Source organism: Heterodontus francisci, chromosome 10 (assembly GCF_036365525.1).
Source record: "Heterodontus francisci isolate sHetFra1 chromosome 10, sHetFra1.hap1, whole genome shotgun sequence".
Lineage (NCBI taxonomy): Eukaryota > Metazoa > Chordata > Chondrichthyes > Heterodontiformes > Heterodontidae > Heterodontus > Heterodontus francisci.
The window spans coordinates 90651698-90673615 of record NC_090380.1 but is presented as its reverse complement, the minus strand read 5'-3'; the positions used below and the strand labels follow the sequence as shown (position 1 = coordinate 90673615).

General features: G+C 40.4%; 1 protein-coding gene across 1 annotated transcript in view; it reads right to left on the bottom strand.

Moving 5' to 3' along the window:
* Window positions 1-21918, bottom strand: part of ros1 (c-ros oncogene 1, receptor tyrosine kinase) — a 225732-nt gene that overhangs the window by 127208 nt on the left and 76606 nt on the right. The window contains exons 21-27 of the mRNA XM_068040000.1: window positions 21500-21699; window positions 21185-21387; window positions 20789-21084; window positions 18526-18702; window positions 17614-17828; window positions 11529-11667; window positions 1542-1774 (exon numbers count right to left, since the gene is read on the bottom strand). Of these exons, the coding sequence (XP_067896101.1) occupies window positions 1542-1774; window positions 11529-11667; window positions 17614-17828; window positions 18526-18702; window positions 20789-21084; window positions 21185-21387; window positions 21500-21699 (1463 nt within the window). The remainder of the gene's footprint in view (window positions 1-1541; window positions 1775-11528; window positions 11668-17613; window positions 17829-18525; window positions 18703-20788; window positions 21085-21184; window positions 21388-21499; window positions 21700-21918) is intronic.

Here is a 21918-nt window from a genome sequence, read left to right as displayed (position 1 = left end):
CATCTGCCAAATTTTGGCCAACTCACTTAGCCTCTCCTAATCCCCCTGAAGCGTATTTGCATCCTTTTCACAACTCACACTTCCACCTAAATTAAAAGCAAAATACTGTGGATGCTTGAAATCTGAAATAAAAACAAGAAATGCTGGAAATACTCAGCAGGTCTGGCAGCATCTGTGGAGAGAGAAGCAGAATTAACGTTTCAGGTCAGTAACCCTTCTTCAGAACTGGCAAATATTAGTTTTGTGTCATCTTCAAACTTAGAAATATTACAATTAATCCCCACATCCAAATCATTGATATGATTGTGAATAGCTGGGGCCCAAGCACTGATCCTTGCAGTACCCCACTAGTCACAGCCTGCCAATACAAAAATTACCATTTATTCCTACTCTCCGTTTTCTGTCCGTTAACCAGTTCTCAATCCATGCAGTATATTCCCCCCAATCCCATGTGCTCTAATTTTAATAACCTCTTGTGTGCGACCTTATAAAAAGCTTTCTGAAAATCTAAATACACCACATCTACCAGTTCCCCCTTATTTATTCTGCTAGTTACATCCTCAAAAAATTCCAACAGGTTTGTTAAACATGACTTCCCTTTCATAAATCCATAACTCTGCCCAATCCTACTATTATTTTCTAAGTGTTCTGTTATCACATCTTTTATTATAGATTCTAGCATTTTCCCTACTCCTGATGTTAGACTGTCTGTAGTTCCTTGTTTTCTCTCTTCCTCCTTTGTTAAATAATGGGTTTACATTTGTTACCTTCCAAACTGCAGAAACCATTCCGGAACCTACAGAATTTGAAAGATGTCCACCATTGCATGTACTATCTCTATACCCACCTCTTTCAAAACCCTGGAATGTAGATCATCAGGTCCAGGGGATTTATCTAATTTGAGCCCCGTTAATTTCTCTAGTAATTTTTTTTTACTATTAATATCTTGCAGTTCCTCATTTATACTTGATTCCCCATTAGTTCTGGGAGGTTTTTAGTATTTTCCTCCATGAAGACAGATACGAAAACAGCAATTGATGCTAGATCAATTGTTAATTCTACAACTTGGACTGGCAGATTTTTGTTAGCCAAAGATATCAAGGGATAGCTATGAGGCAAAGGTGGGTATATGGAATTAGGCCACAGATCAGCCACGATCTCACTGAATGGCAGGCAACAGGCTAGAAGGCCTACTCCTGTTCTTATGCCCGACTTAGGTCAGGTAGAGCAAGGGAACATGTGTACAACTTCTGGATCTCTACTTTTAGAGGTGAGGGAGCCCAATCTTGTTTTATTTGTCAGGTCAGTGTGGTGAAACTGTGCCTTTCTTCATTTTGTAGATGAGATTTATTTTTCTCTCAGGTGTTGATGTATATGTGATTCCAGCATTTTCCTTTTTAATGTAAAAAAAAATGGTCTTTTGACAGTCCGTCGCCTAAAACAGTTTAGCTGATGCCTCATAGCACTGTAATATGGAAGACTGAAAACACATTATAGAAGGTGAATAAGTACTTAATTATAAATCTTTATTCTTAGCTTACCTGGAACCAGTACTCAGTTCCACCTTTAAGGTTTGCAAGCTCAATTTGGCTTCGTCCACTTGCTAGTTGGTCTAGTCTTGCAGGCACAGCAGGCCAGTAATTATTTCCATTATACTGAACTTGGTATCGAAGTTGTTCCATAGGTCCTTTGGGTTCTAAAGGTGCAGCCCATGAAACCTTTACTCTGCGGTCTGACAGCACAAGTACTTCTACGAGTCGTGGTGCTGATGGCACTTGAATTATACAAAATACAATTGTGGGTATCAGTATGTATTGTTCTGGTCTACATACAGTATCACAAGTACACGTCCACTGTATTTTCAAAGGTGTTCTGCTGCATATGATTTCTAAATGTGACATTTCTCATGAGAAAAAAATCCTCCATCCTAAATGCCGAGGACTCCAAATCAATCTTACATAGTTTGCAGCATGAAGCATGACTAAGTAATTAAGCTCCTGCATCTTTGGCTCTGCACTCTGAGGTGACGTAAGTTTGGAGATTTTTATTCATTGTGATTGTTTCCTTCTCTGAAGTGGCTGATGGTCAATCATTTTCTAGAGACTAAAGAGCTGGGGATACTTGCTGATTTAGGTCAGAGCAGAGCCATCAAGCTTGCAAAACAAGAATATGCATCTATTTTCTTCTGCTGAAAAGCAAATAAAATGTCTACTTCATCTATTAAATAAATTCTATTGAACAAGTTTTGACTACACTGCCTGAATGATCTCTTATTGTACACCCCTGCAAGCACCCTCTCCACTCATGTTAAAAGAACCTCCTAAAATCCTTAGACTCTCCTTTCCATTCCCCGTGTGTCCACCAGGTGTGTCCTTTCTTCCTTATTGCCAAGTGCTCGGAGATGTCTTCCTGAAGTTAAGGACTGCTTTCTAAATGCAAGCTGGTGCTTTAAATTAACAAAATGACTACAACATGACTGCCAAATATCAAGTTCTGTTAAATACAAATTATAGTTATCAAATTAACATTACACAGAATATATAATTTGATGGCTTTTTAAAATCAAGAGCATAGTCATGAACTTATGTTTACAAACCCCGTCTTCCACCCGATCACAGACCTTCCCCTTTGTTCTTTTCATCCCCCCCACCCTTTCCCTGCCTCTCTACCTGCTTTAAAGCTATTAGATCCCTTAACTTTTTCCAGTTCTGATGAAAAGGTCATCAACCTGAAACATTAACTCTGCTTCTCTCACCACAGATGCTGCCAGACCTGCTGAGTATTTCCAGCATCTTTTGTTTTTACTTCAGATTTCCAGCATTCGCAGTGTTTTGCTTTTTTCCCACAAATGAATGCTTCATTAATCAGTTCGTACATGCATACTGTTATGCCAATGTGTTTTGTTGAATGTTAATTTTCTTTAATCCACTGACTGGAGATCTGAATTTATATTTTTTTTTTAGAAAAGACATTTTTAAAAAGACATTTAGAACAGTATGACAGCTAGAAACTTAAGATAATCACCTAGTTTGCTACACTGTATCCTACATTACAAAGGACTGTGAAAAGGGAGACAAAGTGTCTGTGCATGTCCCAGCAAGAACTAAGACCCAGGAAGTTTAAGAAAACTGTTTGTTGTCTTTTTTTTTTGAAGAAAGAAGAAGAAATACTGCTAAATGCTATGTTTGAATCACTGAATGACTATCATGCGACATACGAACATATGAATTAGGAGCAGAAGTAGGCCATTCGGCCCCTCGAGCCTGCACCACCATTCAATAAGATCATGGCTGATCTGTTTGTGCCTCAAATTCCATACTCCCATCTACCCCTCCAATCCTTTGATTGCCTTGACTAACAAGAACAAATTTTAATGAAAGATCACTGACCTGAAACGTTAACTGTTTCTCTCTCCACAGATGCTGCCAGACCCGAGTACTTCTAGCACTATTTGTTTTTATTGAAGAATCTATCTACCTCCGCCTTAAATATATTCAATAACCCTGCCTCCACCATCTTCTGAGGCAGAGGGCTTCAAAGTCCCACTACCCTCAGAGAAAAAAATTCTCCGTCTCTGTCCTAAAAGTGAAACCCCTCATTTTAAAACAGTGCCCACTAGTTCTGGATTCACCCACAAGAGGAAACATCCTCTCCAGATCTACCTTGTCAAGACAGTTCAGGATCTTATAAACTTCAATCAAGTCTCCCCTCACTCTTCTAAACTCCAGTGAAAATAAGCCCAGTCTGTCCAAACTTTCCTCATAAGACAGCCCGCTCATTCCAACCATCAATCGAGTAAGCCTCCTCTGAACCCGCCTCCAACACATTTTACGCCCTTCCTTAAATAAGGAGACCAAAACTGCACACAGTATTTGAGATGTAGTCTCACCAATGCCCTGTATAACTGAAACATAACATCCTTACTTTTATTTTCAATTCCTCTCGTAATAAAGGATAGCATTCCACTCGCCTTCTTTATGACTTGCTGTACCTGCATACTAACTTTTTGCGACTCATGCACTAGAACAGCTAGATCCCTCGACACCCCGGAGTTCTGCAGTCGTCCTCTGTTTAAGTAATACTCTGCTTTTTTATTCTTCCTGCCAAAGTGAACAACTTCACATTTTCCCACATTATACTCCATCTGCCAGATTTTTGCCTACTCACTCAACCTATCTATATCAGTCTGCAACCTCATGTCCTCTTCACAACATACTTTCCTACCTATCTTTGTGTCATCTGCAAATTTAGCTACTAAGCCATCATTCCCCTCATCTAAGTCATTGATACAAATTGTAAAAGGTTGAGGCCCCAGCACAGACCCCTGCGGGGTCACATTCTGCCAATCAGAAAAGGACCCACTTATGCATACTCTCTGTTTTCTGCCAGCCAGCCATTCTTCTATCTATGCTAATATGTTATCCCCTACACCATGAGCTCCTACTTTGCACAATAAACTTTTATGTGGCACCTTGTCAAATGCCTTCTGGAAATCCAAGTACAGTACGTCAACGGGTTTCCCTTTATCCACAGCGTATGTCATTCCTTCAAAGAACTCCAGTAAATTGGTTAAACATGTTTTCCCTTTCACAAAACCATGCTGACTATTCCCAATTACTTTGAGTTTTTCCAAGTGTCCAGTTATAGCCTCCTTAATGATCGATTCGAACACCATCCCCATGACAGATGGCAAACTAACTGGCCTATAGTTATCTGTTTTCTGTCTCGCCCCCTTCTTGAATAGAGGGTTACATTTGCTACTTTCCAGTCTGATGGGACCTTTCCAGAATCCAGTGAATTTTGAAAATTTAACACCACCACATCTACTACCTCATTAGCCATCTCTTTTAAGTCCCTAGGATGAAGCCCATCAGGACCCGGGGACTTGTCAATTCACAACATCTTCCATTTGCTCAGTACCGTTTCCCTGGTGATTGTAATTTCATCAAGTTCCTCTCTTCCTTCTGTTACAACTGCGGCGGGAGCAACGCACTGTCAATTCAGTCCTGTCACTCCACAAGTCACAGCATATTATTTAAAGTTTTCCAACCAATCGGAAAAACAGCCAAATTAATCACACTAGTAACCCCCGGATAAAACAGACCAAATCAGGTATCTTTAGACAACAACAAATTAACTATTTATTAAAACTAAATCTTAAACACGATGAAGATAAACCTCTGTCGAAAGACCTTATAACTTCTTATTTTAATCTTACTCCTCCATTCACACATATACATTCAAAAATAATAGTAATTAACCAGTTTTAAGTGATGTTTTTTAAAAATTAGCTGCTTCTTAAGAATAAATAAATAAGAAAGTCTTTGTAGGTTACGTTCCTGATGGATGAGGTATTCTAATGTGGAAATAGTCAAAGGCCACTCGAAGTCTTCACGTGGATTTGATGCAGTAGTTGATTCTTAATAGACATTCAACTCTTCAGCTGCAGTAGGCATCAACAGTTCCTTCAGCAATACAAACTGTTTCTTGAAAAAACAAGGCTTTTCTTCTTTAGGCAATGAACTCGGCCTGTAGCTCCTGTAGAATTTTTGCTTGAGAGAAAATAGATAGCCTTCTCCTCTTCAGTGGCATGCCTCATTGGAGAGTCTCTCAAAAACTAACTGGCTTCAGCCAGTTTTTGCCAATTCTACACACAGGTAAGTGAAAACACTATACCATGTGACCTCGGTCTCCTGCTGTCGCCAAGGGCAACAAGTGCAGTTGCTGGCACACTGTGCCTTAGAAATTCCAGAACTTTCTCTCCCTTAAAGGTGTACTGTTTTTAACAGTCTTAAAGACGCACACTGTTTTAATCAGAGGAGAAAAAAAGATTACAGATCCATGACACTTCCACTTCCTGATTTACAGCTATCACTGGAATGTTTTTCTATCTTCTATTGTGAAGACAGAAGCAAATTTCATCCATCATTTCCTTACTATCTATTAACTCCCCATTCTCACTCTCTTGAGGACCAGCACTCACTTTACTTACTCTTTTTCTTTTTAAGTATCTATAGAAATGCTTGCTATCTGTTTTTTACATTTCTAGCTAGGTTCCTCTCATACTCTTATTTCTTTCTCCTGATTAACCTTTCAGTCATTCTCTGCTGCTCTTTATATTCTGACCAATCATCTGACTTGCCACTCATCTTTGTGCAACTATATGCTTTTTCTTTAAGTTTGGTGCTTTCCTTAACTCCTTTAGTTAACCAAGGATGTTGGGTCCTCCCCCTAGAAATTTTCTTTATAGTAGGAATATACTTATTCTGAGTATTGTGAAAGATCCCCTTAAATGTCTATCACTGCTTCTCTATTGATCTATCTCCTAGCCGAGTAACCCAGTTCACTTCAGCTAGCTCAGCTTTCATGCCCACATAGCTGCCCTTATTTAAGTTTAAAATACTAGTCTTAGACCCACTCTTCTCTCTTTCAAACTGGATGTAAAGTTCAATCATATTGTGGTCACTACTACCTAGAGGTACCTTTACTATGAGGTCATTAATTAATCCTGTCACATTACACACTACCAAGTCTAATATAACCTGCTTTCTGATTGGTTCCAGAATGTGCTGCTATAAGAAACTATCTCAAAAGCATTCTATGAACTCTTCATCCAGGCTACTGTTGCCAATCTGATTTTTCCAGTTTATATGGAGATTAAAATCACCCATGATTATTGCCTTTATCACAAACACCCAATATTTCTTCTTGTATACTTTGTCATACATTGTGATTACTGTTAGGGGGCCTGTAGATCACTCCCACTAGTGACTTCTTTCCCCTAGTATTCCTCATCTCCACCCAAATCGATTCTACATCCTGATCTCCTGAACAAAGGTCATCTTTAGCTATTACACCAATGCCATCCTTGATTAACAGTGTTACCCCTCCACCTTTAACTAGCTTCCTATTCTTCATGAATGTTATATACCCCTCAATATTCAGGATCCCATCCTGGTCATCCTGCAGTCACGTCTCCGTAATGGTTATTAGCACACTTTTAAGTAAATAAATACAATCTATCAGTTTGTCTACTTTGTTATGAATGCTACGTGCATTCAGATACAGAGCCCTTAGTTTTGTCTTTTTGTTATCTTTGTGCCATCTAGTCTAGACTGTTGGTGTCGTCTTAGGTTTATTTCTCTCTGTCCTTTCCTGCCATTCTCTGACCTTCATTTCCCACATTACGATTCTGCTCTCCTGACTTGGCTCTACCCCTTGATTTGCTACATCTATCCAAGCTTGATCCCTCTCTCCCACTTGTTTAGTTTAAAGCCCTCTCTACTTCGCTAGTTATATGGTTTGCTAGAACAATGGTCCCAGTACGGTTCAGGTGCAGACCGTCCCAACTCTACAGCCCCACTTTCCCCAGTACTGGTCACTTCTCCCACACCAGTCTTTGAGCCATGTATTCATTTCACTGATCTTATGTGCCCTCTGCCAATTGGCACATGGTTCAGGTAATAATCCAGAGATTATTACCCTTGAGGTTCTACTCTTCAATTTGGTGCCTAGCTCCTCATACTGTCTAAGCAGAACTTCTTTCGTAATCTTACCTATGTCGTTGGTACTTACATGGACCACGACAACTAGATCTTCCCCTTCCCACTCCAAGTTCCTTTCCAGCCCTGAAAAGATGTCCTGAACCCTGGAGGCAACACAACCTTCTGGACTCATGCTCTCAGCTGCAAAGAAGTGTCAATCCCCCTCACTATACTATCCCCTACTATCACTACATTCCTTTTTGCTCTCCCCACTTGAATGGCTTCCTGTACCACAGTGCCATTGCCAGTCTGCTCATCCACCCTGCAGACCTCGCTTTCGCCCACCTTAAACCTGTTTGACAATTGCAAAGTCTGAGGCTCCTCCACTATTGTCTGCTCCATCCTTTATCTGATTTACTCACAGTGACGAGCCCCTCCCCATCTGTGGTTTTAAGCTGGTGTTTTCTCTGCAGCAGAGGAAAAGCAACTGGACTCTGACATGAGCAGACCCTAAGTGGGGGTCCCCCTCTCTCTCTCCATTCCAGCTTGAAAGCTTTCAAATCCTGCCTGTTGACTGACCACTTTTGCATACTCCAGGTACAATCCAAAACCCTGTTAGAGGAAATCATCTGCATCGTTATCTCCAAGGAACTCACTGAACCAGTCATCTAACTCTTCAAACTAAAAGCCTCAGGACCACTGAATTCAGCTAGAAGTCAGCTAAACCACCAAACTCCACAGACTGTGTACCTTTTATATGGGCTCTAACTCAACCAATCTACCTTTCCCCAGTGTAACCTATTTGTGTGTATGTAAACCTCTAACGTGTGTATGACAGTGAAAGTGGGCATGTAATTATTTTATTGGTTCGGTTTAGGTACAATAAAGTTAACCTCTTTCTTTGTTAACTCAAGAAAACCTGTCCAATTGGTTCTTGTTCTGATCGTAGCAAATAAGTAATCAAATACCTACTGAAATGGCCAGTACATCCACTTTAAGAAAGAATTGAACCTGTTGTGGTCAAACAATGAGAGAGTAACGGGGGAAGCCCTTCGACCCCTCCTCACTTGACCGTAACAATACATAATAAATGGCCTAAAAAAAATAGATATTTCCCCCTTGCCTTGCGTTGGTCTCCCTGCATCATTCATTATCGCAAGGTGAGAGGACAAACAGGTGATCTGCTTCTACACAGCTGACAATTTTTTTCTATAACCTACTACTATGGGGTGCTCAGGACCAACTATTAATGATTCTGCCTCCCTCTGCAAAGTATTTTTTTTACATTGCATCTTTCTTCAGCATCACAGCCAAGACTGAGAACTCATTACATGAACAATCACAAGGTACTGGATCAATGGATAGCATAAAGCATTAGAGCTCAAATAAGTTGGATGGTCACCTGAGAGAAATAGACTTGCAGGGCTATGGGGATCGAGCCAGGGAGTGGGACTGATAGCATAGCTCCATGAAGAGCAGTCATGGACTCGATGGGTAGAATGGCCTCCTTCTGTGTTGTAAATGACTCTATGACTAAGTCATGACACTATATTATCAGTTTCAGAAAATGATTAAAGCAATTGACTATATTAAAAGTGCACTCCTTTGAGAATACATTTTATAGTTCTATGAAACAGGTACAGTGGCCAAGTGTTTTATAGTACTGGACTAGAAACCCAGAAGTCAAGTTCAAATTGTGAAATTGAATTCAATAAATTAGGTAATTCATGGACTAGAAAGTTTAAAAAATTACCATGAAAGCTACTGGAATTTTGTAAGAACCCAACTGGCTCACGAACGCCCTACAGGAAAAGAAATCTAATCATCCATGTTGCCAATGTGGAATAATGGGGACTTGTGTTTTTGCCACTGTCTGATGAAGAATCATTGGAAACTGGTAATTTTGGCATCGAGGTCTTTTGGTAGTCTCTCAGCAATCTTGGTCTTCTACAGCAATACTAGAAATTTTCATTCCATAAAGTGGCTACACCAACTAGCTGTTGCTCTGAAATCTTTGCTAGAGACAGGGCTTGATTTGGTCCACTTAAGTGCATATATACGCATTGCATTTCTGGTGACAATGTAACCATTCTGATGATTTCCGAGGACCCATTCCGATACATGCTTCTGAAGATCAGGCCAATGACTGGTCCCTGTTTTCATGGCACATTTGGTCTTGGGCATCTTCTTCAGTGCAGATTCATTCTTCCATTCTCTTACCAGTTTTTCACTAACACTGAATTCCCTTGCTGCAGCACACTTATTTGACAAGTTAGCAAATGTTACAACTTTTAGCTTAAATCCAGCTTCATACTTCATTTGTTTTGTTGGAGGACCCATTTTTCTTCATCGTTCGCCATGTGAGGTCTGCTTTGTGTGTGCATGTCTTAAACTCCCACACAGCTTTGCAACACAGCCTGTATTGCCTGCTTGATCCCTTGCACCCAGTAATAAGATAAGTAAAACATGCATTTGTGGGGACAAAAATTGAGGGTGACTACCAGTTCTATTATAGCATTTTGTGGCTGAAAATGGTGGGGGGGGGGGGGCAACTTATATGCTGAGTATATGCAAAAACATGATTTTTGGGGCTGGAGAAATGAGGATCGTCTTATACGCCAGGGCGACTTATTCACGATAATCAACGGTAGCCACCATGAAAATGACATTTATTTAAATGTAAGATAACTCATCTTAAATTAATAATTGCAAGTTTGTTTCATTCATGTAAGAAATGTATTCCTCAGATTTCAAAATTCTGATCAATCAAGTTTACTTTCCCATTATTAACAAACTGGGTCACTGATGGCTGCTATTCAACCCATAGCAACATGATCCTCAATATCTACTGAATCAATTATATCAGTTCTCGTTATTATGGGCAATAAGAGATGAGATGTAATTTCAGTCTTACACTCTTTATGTAGGTTGGTTAGTTGATCAGTAATTTATTTAACTTATTTTATGCAGTGAGTGATAATGAGCTGGAATTTGCTGCCTCCGAGTGTGGTGGAAGCAGGGATAATCAATGATTTCAAAAGGAAATTGGATGGGCACTTGAAGCAAATAAACTTGCTGGACTACAGAGATAGAGCGGGAGTATGCGTCTGATTGAATTGCTCTGCAGAGAGCCAGCATAGACTCGATGGGTCAAATGGCCTCTTTCTGTAAATCGCACACACACACACACACACACACACGCACGCACGCACGATGGGGAGCAAGTTATTCAGATTTGACTGCCTACTGAAACTCATGAACGCCATAAGGCTATGTGCCAACCTCTGAATTAAGTACCTATTTTAATATCTCAACATCTTAGACAGCAGAAGAGACAGTCTGCCCAGAATCTAATAAACTACCTCTCTACTGCCTTGAATCTACACCATTGAGGTCCTACACTATTACATATACATAGGCATTTCAAGGGATACATTACTTTTAAATCTCTACGGGCCACTTTTTAGGTCCTAATCACTGTAGAAGTTTCATAATTGAAAAATCAAGTACCCAATCAACATATAACAACAGTAAATCTTGTGACACTAGCCTGGAAACCAAATAGAAAATGAACAAGCATAAACCAAATGAAAAGGTAATTGGAAAGAAAAACTCCGATTCCAACGGTCTGAAATTCTCCACTGCAGTGTGTCTCTAGAACTGAACAAATGCCACATGGAAGAAATCTATTTCAGAGTAGACTGAAAAAAAAATAGCTTGTGACTGTTTATATTTGAGATTTAGATGAAAAAAAGTATGAGTATTATTTTGTTCCAAAAAATTGCTTGGTTCTCTTGCAGCTGCATTTCATATATTACAAAATAGTCATGTTGGTTCTACATGGATCATAATGTAGTTCAGTTGTGGAGCAAAACACGATGATAAAGAGCGAATTACATAATAATTTATGATTACCATGATCACCTAATACCATAATACATAATACCATAGATATGCATGATATGTGCAAATATAACAGCTCAATAGAGATTATCTCATTACAATTGATGCATGCAAAATTACAATTGCCCCATAAAATATCACCTCCAAACCATGTCCAATTTACTGCTGGCGGACCCAGTTCCTTTGACATATCTCCATAATGATTTTTCACTGAAACTTGCATGAGGTATCTGGTGTAAGACTGAAGCCCTTTCAGCTCTGTAATGTTTGTCTGCACTTCCTGTTTGAAAAATGTTTTAAAAAAACACAGGAAAAAAGTCATTATTAATGTGGCATTTCCAAGGTCACAATCAGACTTTTCTGGTTGACCTAGTATCAGTTGTTTCTCTACCTTCCCAGAAGTTTCTTCTGTACTGGTTCTGTATTTTAATTGCATATCCACCACAGTGAAAACATTAAGAAAAATAGTAAAACAGTGCGACCAATTCTTTGATTACGTCATATTAAAATAATGCCTGAAAAAAAACTTCATTTAAACTTTAAGTAGGTTCTACATCAAGTTCTTAATTTTTAAAAATTATTTCTGTCCCATTGATACCAATGAAGTAATTAAGCAACCTACTTCCAGCCCTCTGCCTCTACTGTTCGACACAGCCATTAGAAGGTGATCAATACTAGCCTAGTGATTGCACAACTTCTGAATTTCGGTTGCATAACATTTCTTCTGATAAAGTTAACCCTATATGCTCAATAGGTTTATCGAATGAGCAGCTGAGTGATACACAGGTTTAAGCACCAACCTGTGTGGTAGTTGGCATGCTACAATTGCCCTCAGCTCTCCTGGGTTGTAGAAAATACAAAAAAAAAATCTTGCTCTTGATTGCTGACAAGTGGCCCTGAGCTGTGTGTCAGTATAAATGTTGAGTTAAGGACATGATGGCCTCACTGCAGTGCCACCATGGAGAAATAATTTGTTGATAATCACTGTCAAGGTTTACTCAAATAATGGCTAATTTGTGAGGACCACAAGGCACCTGAAAGAGATGGAGAGGGAACGGCTAAGAAACCCCTATACAATTATTGAATAACTATGAGCAAGATTATAAAAATATTTAAAAAGTATATTTCATAAGAAGTGTGAGGTGTCACAAGGTGACAGTGTGTAAGTGAGGAGAAAAACTTCTGGGTAGAGATGCTCTGACTATGATTGTATAGCTAAGAGTGGAGCCAGGCAACATACGACGATCACTTCGACAACAGTATTGCCATAATCTGTTTCTTAAATGAACTTTGTTTAGCCATATAACCTGTATCCAGATTAGTTTTGTTTAGTGGTATAACATGTGTGCTTAATAGCGCAAGATGAACTAACATTTGTCACAGTCATTTTTAGGGAAGTCAGAAGCCAGAATATTTTCACTAAAAAAGCATAAATTGAAGTCAGTCAGTCCGTCTTGCTTCTGAATGCTGCAACAACCTATATTTATATAGTGCCTTTAATGTAACAAAATGCTCCAAGTCACTTTACAGGAGCATTACAAAACAAAGTATGACACTGAGCCACAAAAGGAGATATCAGGTCAGGTGACCAAAGGCTTGGTCAAAGAGGTAGGTTTTAAGGACTGTCTTAAAGGAGGAAAGCGAGGCAGAAAGGCTGAGAGGTGTAGGGAGGGTATTCCAGAGCTTGGGGCTGAGGCAACTGCAGGCATGGCCACCAATGGTGGAACGATTAAAATCGGGGAGCACAGAGGCTAGAATTAGAAGAGTCCAGATATCTTGGAGGGTTGTGGGGCTGGAGGTGATTACAGAGATAGGGAGGGGCGAGGCCATGGAGGGATTTGAAAACAAGAATGAGAATTTAAAAATAATCAAGATGTTGCTTGACCAAGAATCAATGTAGGTCAGCGAGCATAGGGGTGATAATGGAACAGGACTTGGTGCGAGTTAAGACACGGGCAGCAGAGTTTTGGATGACCTCAAGTTTACGGAGAGCAGAATGTGGGAGACCAGCTAGGAGTGCATTGGAATAGTCAAGTCTAGAGGTAATGAAGATGAGGGTTTCAGCAGCAAATGAGCTGAGACCATAGAAAAGTTATGGCACAGAAAGAGGCCATTCAGCCCATCGTGTCTGCGCCGGCTGAAAAAACTAGCCGCCAAATCTAATCCCACCTTCCAGCACCTGGTCCGTAGCCTTGCAGGTTGCAGCACTTGAGGTGCAGGTCCAGGTACCTTTTAAATGAGTTGAGGGTTTCTCCCTCAGCCACCAATACGGGCAGTGAATTCCAGACACCCACCAACCTCTGGGTAAAAACGTTTTTCCTCATGTCCCGTCTAATCATTCTAACAATCATCTCAAATCTGTGCCCCCTGGTAACTGTCCTCTCCGCTAGGGGAAACAGGTCCTTCCTGCCTATTCTATCTAGGTCCCTCACACTTTTATACACCTCAATTAAGTAACCCCTCAGCCCCCTCTGTTCTAAGGAAAACAACCCTAGCCTGGGCCAAGTGCTGGCAAATGGGATTAGGTAGACAGGTCAGGTGTCTTTAATGCATCGGTGCAGACTCAATGTGCCGAAAGGCCTCTTCTGCGTTTTATTATTCTGTGATTCTGTGATTCTGATTCTGTCCAATCTTTCCTCATAGTTGCAACTTTCAAGCCCAGGCAACATTCTTGTAAATCTACTCTGTACTCTCTCCAGAACAATGATATCCTTCCAGTAATGTGGTGACAAAAACTGTACTCCAACTGTGGCCTAACCAGTATTTTATACAGTTCCAGCATTACATCCCTGCTTTTGTATTCTATACCTTGGCCAATAAAGGAAAGTATTCCATATGCCTTCTTCACCACTCTATCTACCTGTCCTGCTGCCTTCAGGGACCTGTGGACATGCACTCCAAGGTCTCTCAATTCATCTACCCATCTCAATATCATCCCATTCATTGTGTATTCCCTTGCTTTGTTTGTCCTCCCAAATGCATTTCCTCACACTTCTCTGGATTGAATTCCATTTGCCACTTTTCTGTCCACTCAACCAAACCATTGATATCATTCTGGAGTCTGCAGCTATCCTCTTCACTGTCAACTACACGGCCAATTTTTGTGGCATCTGCAAATTTCCCGATCATGCCTCCCACATGCAAGTCCAAATCATTAATTCTTTTTCTTTTGGGCCTCCTTATCTCGAGAGACAATGGATACGCGCCTGGAGGTGGTCAGTGGTTTGTGAAGCAGCGCCTGGAGTGGCTATAAAGGCCAATTCTGGAGTGACAGGCTCTTCCACAGGTGCTGCAGAGAAATTTGTTTGTTGGGGCTGTTGCACAGTTGGCTCTCCCCTTGCGCCTCTGTCTTTTTTCCTGCCAACTACTAAGTCTCTTCGACTCGCCACAATTTAGCCCTGTCTTTATGGCTGCCCGCCAGCTCTGGCGAATGCTGGCAACTGACTCCCACGACTTGTGATCAATGTCACACGATTTCATGTCGCGTTTGCAGACGTCTTTATAACGGAGACATGGACGGCCGGTGGGTCTGATACCAGTGGCGAGCTCGCTGTACAATGTGTCTTTGGGGACACATTATTAATATATACCATCATTAATATATACCACAAACAGCAAGGGACCCAACATTGAGCCCTGTGGAAACTGCCTTCCATTCGCAAAAACATCCATTGACCATTACTTTTTGTTTCCTGTCACTGAGCAAATTGTGGATCCCACTTGTGACATTCTCCTGTATCCCATGGGCTTTTATTTTTCTGACCAGTCTGCCATGTGGCACCTGGTCAAATGCCTTACTAAAATCCATGTAGACCACATCCACTGCACTACCCTCATCAATCCTCCACATTACTTCCTCAAAAAATTCAATTAAGTTAGTAAGACACGACCTTCCCTTAACAAATCCATGCTGACTATCCCTGACAGGGGCAAAGTTACGAAGGTGGAAATAGGCACTCTTAGTGATGGCATGAATATGCGATCAGAAGCTCATCCTGGGGTCAAATGTGACACCAAGGTTGCAAAAAGGCTGGCTTAATCTCATAATGTTGTTAGGGAGAGGAATGGATTCAGTAGAGAACGGAGTTTGTAGTGGGGACCGAAAACAATGGTTTCATCCAGACTGCTTATCCGACATCCAGTACTGATAATTTAGCAACAATGTAGGAGTCAAGAGAAGTGGTGGTGTCGTCAGCATACATGTGAAAACTAATACCGTCCTTTCAGATGATGTCGCCAAGGGGCAACATGCGACATTAAAAAGGTGGAATCTCACCAGCTGAATGCTTTGAAATAAAATCAGCCATTTAAAAAGAATTAGGACCAACTTTGATATTCTCTGATTTGTTTGTAGTTTCTCTTTCACTCTTGTTTTAATAGTGTATTCTAGAAGTACAGTTCAGTAAAATTGCAATGCCTAAATATATGACTGAACTGAATCAATATACATGAGTCGCAGCTGAAGCACACTGGGTTAATAGTTGTCAACTGATGTCAATTTAGTTCTTTTACAAAATCAGGAGTCAGCAAATGTTACAAGCTAGTACCCTTGATGTCAGTAAGGCTCATTTTTCAAGCAATATATAAAGAAACAAAATAAACTGATGTTTCTTGATCTCTATTTTAGTAATAGTTTAATTCTTAAATGAGACCCTGATAGGGAAGCTCCTCTTTAAGAAAAAAATATACTAAAAATGTTAGAAGTTCATCAGTCACAAGAAGTGACTTTTTTCCCAAAAATATACTTTATTCATTAAAATCTGTAAAAAAAAAATACATTACAAAACAGTACCAAGTTGACATCCAAAAAGTGCAAAGGAAATCAGTTTTCTTCAATATAGGAGTGATTTGCTTCACAACCCATCCATTCCATTTTGTATGCCATGTACATTTTACAGCAAACCCATATTTGGTGCATACAGCCCAAAAGGTTTCCCATGGGTCCAGCCCCTCAGTTCACTATGGCGGGAGGACCTTACACAGTGGTCTTTCCCCAATGAGCCTTTGTGGCGGCTGCTCCAAGCTTTAGTGTGTCCCTCAGCTCGTTGTCCTGGACCTTGGAATGTGCCAGTCTGCAACACTCGGTCATGGACAACTCTTTGCGCTGGAAGACCAGCAAGTTTTGGGCAGACCAAAGAGCGTCTTTCACCAAATTAATGGTCCTCCAGCAGCAGTTGATGTTTATCTCAGTGTGTGTCCTTGGGAACAGCCCGTACAGCACAGACTCCTGTGTTGCAGAGCTGCGGGATGAACTTCGACAAAAACCACTGGATGTCTCTCCACACCTGCTTTGCAAAGACGCTTTCCAGAAGGAGGTGGGCAACAGTCTGTTCCCCACCACAGCCACCTCGAGGTGTGCGGAGTGGGTGAGACTCTGGACATGCAGGAAGATCTGACAGGGTGGGCCCTTCTCACCACGAGCCAAGCTACGTCTTGGTGCTTGTTTGAAAGTCCTGGTGATGAGGCATTCTGACAAATGACTTTGGCAGTCTGCTCAGGGAACCATCCAACAGAATCCACCATCTCCTTATCCCATAGGGCCTTAAGGACATTCCATGCAGACCACTGCCTGATGGATTGGTGTCAAAGGTGTTTTTTCGCAGAAACTTTTCCACGAAGGACAGGTGGTAAGGCACGGTCCAACTGGACAGAGCATTCCGCGGTAATGTGACCAGACCCATCCTTCACAACACCGGGGACAGATAGAACCTCAGCATGTAGTGACACTTGGTGTTTGAGTACTGGGGCTCTACACACAGCTTGATGCAGTCGCACACAAAGGTGGTCATCAAGATGAGGGTGGCGTTGGGTACATTTTTTCTGCCCTTATCCAGAGGTTTGAACATTGCGTCCCTCCGGACCTGGTCCATTTGGCATCTCCAGATAAAGCAGAAAATGGATCAGGTGACCGCCAGGGAGCAGGAGTGGGATATGGGCCAGACCTACGCCACATACAGCAACAACATGAGCACCTTGCACCTGATGACCAGGTTCTTACCCACAATGGAGAGAGAACACTGCTCCCACATGCTCAGTTTATGGTGTACCCTGGCTACTCGCTCGATCAGCAGTCCATGAACTTTCATATACTAATAACCTCACCACTGTTCTTTTAGACTGGGATTCACTTCCATTTAATCCCATCCATATTATTGTCAAGTAAAATATATAAAACACAAAAACAAAAATCAAGAAACTGGGATTTGTTTCTCCCCAAATAACTTACTTTTTTATAACACTGAATCCCATGGGTACAGTTGACATGGACATCATTGTCCTGGAATTTTGCATAATGCAGAATGTAAGTGGGAGTTGGTTTGCTAATTTCAGAGCATGCAGATGAGAACTCCACAGGTGGAATGTAAATAGTCAGACTGGTATCTGATTTATTCAATACTTCTGGTGAACTTGAATAGGCCTTTGGTATTAGACACTGTGGATCTAAAGAAGAAATGCAGATGTTTAGATTGCCATTTTTGTAACAGCTATTCTACTTATTAGGACGCTGCTCCCAGAAATAACCCTATGTGCAGATGCAAGTCTATAATATAAATGGCATTGCTTTGGAAACAGGAAATACTACTCACAGTGTGGTTTCATTTTCCTTCTCAGAGGAGAGTGTCATTACAAACATTGTTAGGTGACTGTAATTCTTTAAAATAAAAACAATGCTGCTTAGCTGCATGGGTCAGCAAAAGGATTTCCTATAGGAGACTTCCCTGACATCAAGGAATGTCCATGGACAGCATAGTAATGTTGTAAATGTGACAACACATTGAGTGTTACAGTTAGTCTCCAAATAAGCAAGATGCATTCCAAACATAGGTCACTGGATATAGAAAGGGAAGCAGTTCCACAAAATAAATGATTAAATACTGTGTCATTCAGGGATATTTAAAGTGCCATGCAGTAGAATCTATTTCATAGCCATATGGTGGTGCTTGTATCAAAGGCTTAAAAGAATGGATGAAGAGGCAAAACTTTCAGCTGATCAAAGATGCAATAAAAATTATAACTAATTGTGATGCCCCTTACTGTGCCAGATAAACATATTGAGTAAGTTGTATAATTATAGTCAACAGATTCTTTATATTCAAAATGTCATGCATTGATTCGGTTCCTACTGCTTTCCTCTTACCTGGATATGGCTGTGACTGTTCACTAAATGCCATCACTGCAACTACAGATGAATCTTGATATTCAGATATAACATTCCCTGAGGCTTTATCAGCCATATAAACTGTTGATTGATCACCAGCTTGTGTTATCCAATAAATTGTGTGTGAATTCACTGTTAGTGAAGTTGCACCAAAATCTGTGGAAAAATGCTCAAAGAATCATCGAGTCATACAGCACAAGAGACAGACAGTTATTTGGCCAATTGTGTCTATGCTAGCTCTTTGAAAGAACTATCCAATTCGTCCATTCCCCTGTTCTTTTCCCATAGCTCTCCAAATGTTTTCTTTAAGTATTTATACACTTCCCTTCTGAATAGTATTACTGAATCGGCTTGCACCAGCCGTTCAGGCAGTGCATTCCAGATCATTATAACCTGCTGCATAACAAAAATCCTCATCTACCCCTTGCCTTTTTAACCAATTACCTTATGTGACATTTTGTTACCAACCCTCCTGCCAGTGGAAACAGTTTTTTCTTATTTACTCTTATCAAAACCCCTCAATTTTCAGCAGCTCTATTAAATCGCCCTTAATCTTCTTTGCTCTCAAGCAAATATAATTTTATTAAATGTGAGGTTTATAAAATGGAAAAGTTATCTTGCATCCATCAATGGCCCCATCACAAATCAAGTGAAAAATGAACCTTTTGACTGGAGAAAGCTCAATTCTTACAGCAGTTTCACATAGTCCAGGTTCATTTTGAAGAGCTAACCAATGAGTGTTTCCTTAGTAATGCAAGGTACAAAAGATTTCATATCACTAAGTTCTGAAGGCTATATGCTTTAAAATGCTCTACTTTTAGAAATGTGACTATCCTCTGGTTTTGCACTACACTCAGTAAGTGTCTGTCCTGTTAAGCAATTATTAACCGCATTTTCTTCCTTCTTCACCTATGGTTCCACAGATGCTCGTAGCCATTCATGATTTGCTAGCATTAGCAGATTATTTGTTGAACCTGTTCACACATGGGTATTTTCCAGCACTGACCATTGGATAGAGATCAGGAGTGGCAGTCCTGGTTAATTTTCCTGCTATCCCAGCCCAGAATCCCTGGCATGAACTCCGGTACTTGTTTATTACAAGCAGCTTCCTCAAAGGAGTCTATCTACCCCAGTGATGCACTGGTCAGTTTTCAATAATGATATTGAAGGTCATATACCAAAAAAAGCAGATGGTTCAGGATAAACCTAAAAACTCCAATGTCAGTTTTGTGCTTTTAAGTTTACTTGTGACCAAAACATTCATGCATATTCTGGCTCCAAAACTACATACCCAGCAGTAATTCTACCTAGAGTACCATTCAGATCACTAATCTCTCTCTCATTGATCACAATTTCTTGCAATATATTGAACTTATTCTTAAGCTTCCAGTGGGTTATAAGAAATAAGTGGGTGTATTTTTCTATGGTCACTACAGTGAGCAAAAAAAGTCAGAGGGTTAAATAGTCAACCTCCTTTCATCCAATTATCAGGCATAAAATGATTGAAAAACTCAGCAAAAATCAGGTTGACATCTGCATCTGCAGTTCAAGACCTGCCATTTTGGATCAGATCGCTTAGTCACACAGGACACCTGCCTGAAACAGGCATCAGGTCTCTTGAATATGGTAATCAGTGGCATGCACATTTCAGTATCAGATCCTAAATTGGACAAAAACTGAGCAGAGCATGTGCCGAACATGCTCTGCTCAGTTTTTCCCGTGTCTATGGTGACCCAACCAGCAATCCTTAAAGGGACCAATGGAAGCCAAAGAAAAGGTACATTTACACTTAGCTTGATGTGGAGCCAGGTGGAGCAGGATTGCTGTTGGCTTGTGCTTGTCCTTTCTCATTTTTACCAGGGGTTCGGTGAGACAAATTACCTTTGGGCCAATTTTGCATCCGAGCTGGCCTATTTTTGGAAGTGTTGGACCGGTGAGCTGCATCTGTATGCCCAATTGGCTTGCCAAAATTTTAGAGGTAACACTCGAGATTCCAATTGGGAGGAGCCTTGGGCCTCTGACCTCAGGTGCATATTTTTAACGTGATACCAATTTCACACCAGTTCTGCACAAATACCCAATTTCTCCCCCAGTTTAAACAGGTTTGCCCATTTTATACTTCTACCATTTTTGTCCTACTCACTTCAGCAACTGAAGGAAAATATACCTAATGAGTTTCTGTTTTGTTGTAGGGCTTTTAGGTTTTTTTGAGATATAAGCATAATTGTGTTATGTTATATACCTGTAGCTCCTGTGGAATTAATTTTCTTCCAGCAAATGCAGCCATTTAGATCAGAAGCCCAGACTTGACCATCATGGGTAGTGAAAAAAAGTTTCTCAGGCTCAGAGTCTGTAGTATCAACAGCTAAGTTTCCATCTAATTGAAGCTTGGCTGCTGTGCAGTTACAATCAATTGCTTCAGGAACAGAGTAATCAATTTCCAAATGAGGGGCAATAAGAGGTCTAGGCCATCTATCAATTAAACTGTAGGACTCTAGAATTATGTTCCCAGACACTGACTGAGTCCAAAACAGGAGGCTAAAGGGAAAAGAGGAGAAACAATTTTATTTATTTTGTTGAAAAGGAATGTATTCGAATTAGCTTATAAATATCTACTCTTTAGATCCAGTATAAATACCTTTTCTGTGGATATATCCCTATTGAGTAAATATTTTGGCTGTTGGACAGCAATTTCTCCAGCTTTGTTCCTTGTAATTCGAGATCCAGTACATAGATTGAACTGTTTGCATCTTCCTGTTTATCCAACACCACATAAAGTTTTTGCCCGATCCAGTCAACAGTCATTCCTTTGGGAGCACTGCACAAAATACTCTCAATGAGCTGTTGATAGAATTTAAGAAGTATATATTTTTAAAACTGGTTGGTTTTGTAGGTTGAAATGCATGCTGTCAGTCAAATCCCACCAGGAGAATACCAAACAGGAAAATCATACCTGAGTTTTGTGTTTACCATCCATAGCTGTACTCATAATCAAGTTTTCTGTCAAATAATATATCCTTTGTGTTTGTAGTATGTAACCCATGTGAGTAACAGCAGAAACTGGCATTTTTTGTATGGTTTTCTGGTTATCCATATCCAGAAGTGTGACCATTCTGTCCTTTATGGCCAATAGATATGGTGCTGAGCCTGTAACTGTTTACAGGATTATTTGTTATGGTGCATTTTAATACTTGAGGCTATTCAACAGAATATAACTAAGATGATCTCTGAAAATGTGTTTACAGTTGTGAAAACTCATCAGCTAACAGGTCAATTGTTTTTTCTTCACCACTCCCAAAAAATTTGACAGCAATTTCAAAAGCCCAAGTTTCTCTCCTTTAATACTGTCCGCAGAATCTGTATTAGCTGCAT